This window comes from Bombus vosnesenskii, unplaced genomic scaffold (assembly GCF_011952255.1).
Source record: "Bombus vosnesenskii isolate JDL3184/JDL3185 unplaced genomic scaffold, Bvos_JDL3184-5_v1.1 scf7180000014540, whole genome shotgun sequence".
Classification (NCBI taxonomy): Eukaryota; Metazoa; Arthropoda; class Insecta; order Hymenoptera; family Apidae; genus Bombus; species Bombus vosnesenskii.
This window is the reverse complement of record NW_022883508.1, coordinates 6,192-15,082: the sequence shown is the minus strand read 5'-3', so window position 1 is coordinate 15,082 and position 8,891 is coordinate 6,192. Positions and strand designations below refer to the sequence as shown.

At 47.6% G+C, this 8,891-nt stretch overlaps 2 protein-coding genes across 2 annotated transcripts; both read right to left on the bottom strand.

Annotated features, from left to right (window-relative positions):
• Positions 1 to 1,278: 1,278 nt before the first annotated feature.
• Positions 1,279 to 3,006, bottom strand: LOC117240067. The gene is made up of 3 exons (XM_033505924.1): positions 2,660 to 3,006; positions 2,329 to 2,528; positions 1,279 to 2,288 (listed from the first exon to the last, which is right to left on the bottom strand). Exons 1-3 carry the CDS (start codon positions 3,004 to 3,006, stop codon positions 1,279 to 1,281), a joined length of 1,557 nt encoding a protein of 518 aa, XP_033361815.1.
• A 368-nt stretch (positions 3,007 to 3,374) lies between these two features.
• On the bottom strand, positions 3,375 to 6,455 carry LOC117240065. Its single transcript, XM_033505922.1, has 4 exons — positions 6,147 to 6,455; positions 5,200 to 5,962; positions 3,945 to 4,771; positions 3,375 to 3,851 (listed from the first exon to the last, which is right to left on the bottom strand). The coding sequence occupies exons 1-4, from the start codon at positions 6,453 to 6,455 to the stop codon at positions 3,375 to 3,377; spliced, it is 2,376 nt and encodes a 791-aa protein (XP_033361813.1).
• Between the last annotated feature and the right edge of the window lie 2,436 nt (positions 6,456 to 8,891).

Sequence of the window (8,891 nt, the reverse complement as noted above, 5' to 3'; positions counted from 1 at the left end):
TGATTTTAGAATTAAATATTTTGGATCAAACTCTTCGGTATTTTAAAAGTGTTCATTAAAGTTGTTCCATTTTACAATTACTACATATTAAGATAAAATATTAAGACAGAGATCAGAAAATCCGCAAAAATAGACTAACCATATTTTTCTACAGTGATATTCAGTCTTAAAAACAACGAATGGAACTTCAGATAATTTCCTACTATAAATTTCGTATCTTCTTTTCACTTTTACGTTTTAACAAAAGCATTAGCATCAACTTGAAAGGAGAAATCACATGCGTTGTTTTCGCACGTTCGCGGGGAGACGCGATCTCGAAGAAGCGCGCCAACGGGAGTCGTAAATTCCCGTTACGATTTGCTAATCGACGTCGCGAATCGCTCGATCCCTTGTTTCTTTTAGGATAATAAGGGTAGTTAAATGAAAGATAACGCTGTTGCTAACAGGTTATTATATATTTTCACAAACCAACAACTTCGGTGTAACACAAAATGAATATTTGTTATGAGATGACTACGAGTGAGTGCGACCTGAGTCTCTAGACGGATTATCGCGTATACTGATGGATTTGTCGACTCACTGTATTCGAATTGCTGACCGCTTGACAAGATGCTTGATTGAGACTGAGCTTTTCGCCCTTGTGTTTTACCGGAGGAAAGCTTGGTGTGGGTGTGCCCTTAGAATGAAGAACGCGGATTCGTTGCTCACACTTTTCGTTAAGGAGGTGAAGGTAAACATCCGCGATGCCGATTGGTTATGACCCCTGCTAATGAAGAAGGACATGGGGAAGTCTCCCACCAGCGTGGAACGGGGTGACTTCATTTTTGGAGAAAACCAGTCGTTTCTGGTGGCCATGTGTTCGGTTTTCCGTTCGGCGACTACCCGCTTTCTCCGTGAATTTTGAAAGTTTAATAAACTCAAGGACTTCTCCGAAACCCTTACAAACTCTAACCGAAAATACTTCTAGACAATAGTTGACTGGCAAACGTGTGGAAACAATGCAGCTAGAAAGTGCCGTTTTATGGTGGGTCCTTGAGTTTATTGAGGGTCTGGCAGGCAGGCGATGGGCCGCTGGCTACTAGGCAGCGTCGGCTGGAATGCAGATGTTCCATGCGACGCAACATCCTTCCCCCGTTGAGAGGGCACCGATAAAGTTCTATATGTGGGTTAGATGGGTGTGTGATCCACCTCCTTCGATGTCAGTGATTGTCCGGACTCATCTTGAGCTGATTGACATGGCAGGGGGACCAGTCGTTTGACGCCGCGGTCCAGGAGGCTCTATGATGTCTGCACTGTCACTGTCCGTATTATGTCATCGGTTCCGGGATGGACCTTGACTACACGGCCCAAGGGCCAATGCATCGATGGAACGTTGTCTTCTCTGAGGAGGGCGATTGTACCTTCTTGTATGTTGTGTCCACCCTTGGTCCATTTACTGCGGTTGTTGAATTGATTGAGGTACTCCTTATGCCAGCGTTTCCAAAAATGTTGTTTAAGTTTTTGGATATGCTGCCACCTGGAGAGCCGGTTGGATGGAGTGTCCCTGAAATCTCGCTCACGCACGCTCATTAATGACTCGCCGATGAGGAAATGACCCGGAGTGAGGACGAGGAGATCCTTGGGATCAGTGGATATGGGTGTTAATGGTCGGGAGTTGAGAACTGCTTCGATTTCTATGACAAGTGTATTGAATTGCTCGAACGTAAGCAATTCATTACCGACGATGCGTCTGAAGTGATGTTTGAAGGACTTCACCGCTGCCTCACATAGTCCCCCGAAATGTGGAGAATGAGGGGGTATGAAGTGCCATTCGATTTGCTTGTTGGCTAGGAAAGTAGTTACCTTTTCGATGTGATCGTCCGATTTTAGCAATTCGTAGAGCTCTCTTAAGTCGTTGTTTGCGCCGATGAAATTTGAGCCATTATCGGAATGGAGAGTCGAACAAAACCTTCGCCGTGCGATGAATCGACGAAGAGCGGCGATGAAGGTTTCGCTCGTGAGATCTCCAACGAGTTCGATGTGCACCGCCTTGACTGCTAGGCATATGAAGATGGCTACATACACCTTGACCTGTCGACGGTTACGATCTCGTTTCTCCTTGATGTAAAATGGCCCACAGTAATCGACGCCGACGTTTGTAAATGGTCGAGATTCAGTTACTCGAGCCTCCGGCAGATTACCCATTATGTAATCTACTTGTGGTGGATGAGCACGAACGCAGCAGACGCAGTTTTTGATTGTATGCCATACCTGACTTCTGCCATCGATGGGCCAGTATCGCTGTCTCACTGCGTATAAAGTCGCTTGTGTACCTGCATGCAGACTGACCTTGTGCTCGTTTTCGATGATCCGGGACGTTGTCAGAGATTTGGGTAGGATGATCGGGTGCTTCTGTGTGAAAGCCATCGATGCTTGACTCAGTCGGCCCCCGACGCGCAATATTCATGCCTTGTCTATAAACGGATTGAGTCGTTGGAGTTTCCCATTGACCGGCATATTTAGATTCTTCCGGAGCGTGGATAGCTTTTCTGAAAAATGAATATGTTGGAGTAACCGAATGAGTTTGTCATGGGAAACCTGTAATTCTTCTGCGCTTAGTGGTGACGATCGGTTTTGTGGTTGCCTCCACCGGAGACAGCGAGCGGCGATGCGGATTAACCTTGGCCATGATGAAAATCTGTCCAAGAGGCTGTTGTCGACAGGAGTTGTGGCGAGACAAGTTGCTGCTTTCCGTCCTGGTAAGTTGGCTAAAGGTGTTGGACTCCACATCGGCCAACATTCTTCTGGTTGTTGCAGCCACCGTGGTCCAGTTTGCCACATGTTAGGCTGCAGGAAGTCTTCGGGTGATTGTCCTCGAGAAATCAGATCCGCGGGATTGTCATTGGTGGGAATATGACGCCAATCTGTGAAGCTAGTTTTGTTCTGTATCTCGGCTAGGCGATTTGCGACGAATTTCAGTGTGTGAGGTGACGAATTGATCCACTGGAGAACAATGGTGGAATCCATCCAATAAACTGTACGATTTACCTCGATATGCAATGCTTGCCTTATGATTGCAATTAGTGACGTGAGTAGAAGAGCGCCAGTTCAAGTCGTGGAATGATTTGCGTTTTGAGCGGAGCTACCTTCGATTTCGCAGTGAGTAGTCGTGTCTGGAAGTTTCCGTAATGATCGAGGGACCTCAGATAGACACAGGCTCCGTATGCCCTTTCGCTGGCGTCACAAACGCCGTGGAGCTCAATCTCGATGGGTGTTTTTATTATGGTCTTGCGTGGGAACCGTATCTCGTTGAGTAGTGATAGTTTGGTGTAGTAACGGTTCCACTCGGAATGCAAATCCGCTGGCAGGGCCTCGTCCCAGTCGACCTTTAGCGACTAGACCCGTTGAAGTATAATCTTCGCTCGAACGATCACTGGTGCAAGCAATCCTAGTGGATCGTAGATTCTGGCGATCACCGAGCTGATGGATCGCTTTGTAACCCGAGAGGTCTTGGCGTTGGCTTCGACCGAGTAGAGTATTGCGTCGTCCTTAGAATCCCAAAATATGCCTAGTGTTTTTAGAGTTTGATATTCACCTAATTGTAACCTTCGGCTTTTATCTTGTTCGGATAACCTTTGGAGGATGCTCTGGTCGTTGGAAGCCCATTCTCGAATATTCAAACCGGCGGATTGGAGAAGTTCGGTTAGTTTCTTTCTGAGGGACAGTACCTCTTCCTTCGTGTCCGCTCCGGTGAGGGCGTCATCGACGTAGAAGTCTCGTCGCAAGGCCGATGACGCTCGTGGAAATCGATGTCCTTCATCGTCTGCCAACTGCTTGAGACACCGTAGGGCCAGGTATGGAGCTGCCGATAACTCGAACGTCACGGTGTTAAGTTGGTAGGTTTCGATTTCCCCTTCCTCGTTACGCCAAACGATTTGTTGATATTATCGGTCCTTTGGTCGCACCAGGAATTGCCTGTACATCTTCTCGATTTCCCCGGTGAGTACATACTGATGCAGACGGAATCTAAGCAGGATATTGAATAGACCCTCTTGTAACTTGGACCCTGTATAGAGTGTGTCGTTTAATGATACTCCGGTGCTGCTAGCCGCGGATCCGTCGAACACGACTCGGAGTTTCGTTGTTTCGCTCGCTGCCTTGATCACGGCGTGGTGTGGTAGATAATACGCGCCTTCGTCGGCGCTGTCGGGACTGATTTTTGACATGTGTCCCCGATCTAGATAATCTTGGATTACCGCTCGATAATCGGCTTCAAAGCGCCTGTCGCGCTGGAATCGGCGGTTGAGGGATGCGAGTCGTTTCATCGCCAATGCCTTGGATGATCCGAGCGACGGAAACTTTTCGTTGAACGGGAGAGCGACAATGTATCGTCCTTCGCTGGTGCGTCGGGTGTGAGCTCTGAAATGATCTTCGCATCGTCGCTCTGCTTCTGAGATGTGTTTGATCGGGGGTCTTTCGTCGATTTCCCAGAACCGCGCAAGGTCTACTTGCAGAGCCGTCGTGGATGTGTGAAAGGTGCTTGTTGCGGTTGAGGAAGTTGGACTGCCCCCGATTACCCAGCCGAATCGTGTCTTTTGCAAGCGCAGTTCCGGTTCGTCCGGTCGCGTCAGGTTGATTTGTCCGACGCACATCGACGAAAGAGTTGTGCCCGAGCTTAATAAGACATCGATCGGGGAAGGCACATGAAATCGAGGATCGGCTAGCTTGATATTCCTGGGTATGTTAAGCGCCGAACGATCGATGGGTTGACTTGGGATCAGGTGCGTTATGGCTGGAATGACGAGAAATGTCAATGTGCATTCGTACTTGCCGTCAATGGAGGTAATCGTCGCCCTTATGAGTCGCCTTGATGTCGTCGTCAATGAGCTCCAATTGGGGCCGAACACTTCCTTTGCCTTATTCAGAGGGTGTTTGCAAGCCTTTCTGTGATGAAATTCATGCTGGATCCGGTGTCGAGGAGCGCACGGCACTGGATCGGTTGCTGTTTGTTGGTTAGCATGTGGACTTGGGCTGTAGTCACTATGTCATTATGCAATACCTCGGAAACTGCTGGTCAGGTATTTTCGGTCCTTGTCGGAGTTCTGGATTTTTGGCGTCATTGGTTACGCGTATGTGTCCGTTTCGGTCTGTCGGATGAACTGGTGGGCGAGTTCGTCCGGGTTGTCCCCGAATTGTGTTTCTTCGCGGTTTTCCGCTTACCTGCAGGTGACGGGGGCGATGCTGTTCTCCTGCTTGACGAGGAGGGACTTCGGCTCGAGGTGGAGAAATTCGACCTCGACGGCTGTTTTTCCGGATGTAGCAGTGTGTGATGTCGTCCTCCGCATATTCGACATGAGCCGGCGTGACAATCACGCGCTATGTGCCCCTTCTTCAGACAGTTCAAGCATAAAGACGCCCTTGTAGCGTCCATTAAGCGTTTACTTACAGTTTTGGCCTTGAATGAATCGCATCGCCAGACCGGGTGTTGTCCTTGACAGGTAGGGCATGCTGGAGTAACTCGTGGGGCGCGTTGACGGGTCCAAATGGTTTGTTCCGGTGAAGCTCTTGGTTGTTGAACCGTGGGAATCGGTCTGGAGCTCCATGCTAATTTCTCGAGGAATTTTAGCAAATGACTGTACTGAGGCACTTCGTGGTCAGACAGCGTCATTTCCCATTGTTTTTGGATACTTAATGGTACTTTCGACAAAATGATGCAGTTAAGTAGAGCACTGTTATCGGGGTTGACTTGTCCCATTTTGTTTAAAGCACATATATGTTGCTTAATAGTGTGGGCTAAGCGCCTTAACTCCGTTGGAGACTCGTTGGTTAATTTGGGGTAATCAAGCATTGACATGCAATGACTGAATGCGGTGTATCGTGGACATTCGAAACTATCCTTGAGAACAGTTAGAGCCTGACTGTAATTTAGATTGTTAAGGGGTAACGCGTTCAAACAATCCGCCGCTTTTCCCTGCAAGGCGGACTGCAGGTAATGGAATTTCTGTATGTCCATGAGATTGGGATTTTGATCTCTTGTAGATAAAAAAAGTGTCGTAGAATGTGCTCCGCTTCTCTAAGCTTCCGTCAAATATAGGAAGCCGAAGATCTGGTAATTTGATCGCTACTGGATTCGAGGTCGCGGATGAATCGCCGCTGGGGTTACTTACAGCTGTCGACGGGGTCGATCGTTGCTCAGCGAGTATCAGTCTTTCCAAGCGAGCTCCCAAGGCTAGGTAGGCGCGTGCCGCCTCTTGTTCCACCGTCGTGTCTTCTTCGCTATGTTCGGTTACCTCATCGTGGACGAGTCGGAACCATCTCCATTCTTCCTCGAGTTGGGTTTGATATTTTCTCGCGAGGCAAACGTCAAGTTCTTCAGCTTGCTGATACTGGTCGATGTCGCTCTCCAGGGCCTTGATGTTGCCAATGCAGTTAGTGCGTTTTTGCCGCATGGCATTGAGTTTTGCTGGAGTCGGCATGCTTAGTGATGTAGATCAACTTACTTGTGTTGAATCTTCTATTGGACGATTGTTCAGCTACGTCGGGGCGATGCTTGGCTGTGTGCCTCGACCAATGGGTTATATTTTTTCGAAGGTGACGCTCCTGACGTCACTGACTTCGATGGCGTGATACACTTCTGTTGCTGGATACACCGTGGACACGTGGCACTATGCGATCACTTGTAGACTCACTTTCGTTGGCACGTGATCCGGTTCGAAGAACTAAATGTTTTCGCACGTTCGCGGGGAGACACGATCTCGAAGAAGCGCGCCAACGGGAGTCGTAAATTCCCGTTACGATTTGCTAATCGACGTCGCGAATCGTTCGATCCCTTATTTCTTTTGGGATAATAAGGGTAGTTAAATTAAAGATAGCGCTGCTACTAACAGGTTATTATATATTCTCACAAACCAACAACTTCGGTGTACCACAAAATGAATAATTGTTATAGATGACTACGAATGAGTGCGACCTGAGTCTCTAGTCGGATTATCGCGTATAATGATGGATTTGTCGACTCACTGTATTCGACTTATTGACTGCTTGAAGAGATGCTTGATTGAGACTGAGCTTTTCGCTCTTGTGTTTTTCCGGAGGGAAGCTTGGTGTGGATGTGCCCTTTGAATAAAGAACGCGGATTCATTGTTCACACTTTTCGTTAAGGAGGTGAGGGTAAACATCCGCGATGCCGATTGGTTATGACCCCTGCTAATGAAGAAGGATATGGGGAAGTCTCCCACCAACGTGGATCGGGATGACTTCATTCTTGGGGAAAACCAGTCGTTTTAGGTGGCCATGTGTTCGGTTTTCCGTTCGGCGACTATCCGCTTTCTCCGTGAATTTTGAAAGCCTAATAAATTCAAGGACTTCTCCGAAACTCTGACATAACCGAAAATACTTCTAGGCAATAGTTTGACTGGCAAACGTGTGGAAACAATGCAGCTAAAAAGTGCCGTTTTATGGTGGGTCCTTGAGTTTATTGAGGGTCTGGAAGGTTACCGGTGGGCCGCTGGCTGCTAGGTAGCGTCGGCTGGAATGCAGATGTTCCATGCGCCGCAACATGCGTACATTAATGATGCTTCTCGCATACCTATGCCTTTAATACATTCTGTACTGATAAAAAACACGATTAGGTCGAAAATGTTTCAGAGGGCACGATAAAAGAGAAAAATTAAATCATAAAAAAGATATAACTCAGTGTTACATAATGTATCACACAATTTAGATAGTAATTTAGTAACATAAAAGATTTATATTTTATCTGTATCGCGTATTTACGTTACATCTCATACTTTACCTGAAGCTATTAATACATGTAGTATCGTGGACGAAAGGCCTAAGAAATATCGGGCGAACTATGAACAATCAGTTCGCTGTGGAGTGCCAAAGCGTGCAGACGTGTCTCTAGTGCCCAGCGTAGTTCGAAAACAACACGTGTCGCCCAAACGTCGAAAGAGAACACAGCTAAGTGCCCCTTACCCCCTAGGGAGAAGAAAATCCCACGCACCTAACCCCAACACGAATACTAGCCTCACAGCCTCACGACTAGTTGTTCATTCCGAATTAACTAGCTCGATGATGGCCCAGCAACCGCGACCAGGCTCTCCGGAGCAGACTCGCAGCTACCCCGAGCTACCCCCCCCCCCGTGGCAGAAGTGTAGCAGAACTCTCCGCACTAACGACGCTAACACTACAAAGAAGAGGAAAATAGAACCAGCAACGCAAATAAACACACACAACAGGTTCGCCGTATTGGAATCCTCAAACGACGCCATGGAAATCGTAGAACCGCCATCAAACCAACACTCACAGAGAATCCCCCCTCCCCCACCAATTTTTGTGGACGACGTCATTGACATACAGACAATGACCAAGTCCCTAGAGAGATACCAGCAAGGAGGAATATAACCTTAAGATAAGCAACAACAAGGTGAAAATACTACCGACGAACCCAAAAGCTTACAGAAAACTCACCAAGACACTCAGGACCCTGAACGCCAACTTCCACACCTACCAACTTAAACAGGAAAGGCCTTTCCGGGTGGTCCTACGAAACATACACCACTCAGCAGATATAGACGAACTAAAATACGAACTCTCAAAACTCGGCCACGAAGTCGTCAACGTAAGTAATATAAGGCATAGAGTCTCGAAAGACCCGTTATCCTTATTCTTCCTAGACATTAAACAAAAACCGAACAATAAGGAAATATATAACATCAGTCGCCTAATGAACGCGATAGTAAAGATCGAACCACCGCTCGTGAAAAAAGAAATAGTGCAGTGCAAAAGGTGCCAAAGGTACGGTCATACGCAGAAATACTGCAACCATACTTTCCGCTGCGTTAAATGCGCAGGCTCTCACCCCACTGACCAGTGCGCCAAATCACCGGAAACCCCAGCGAAATGCATCC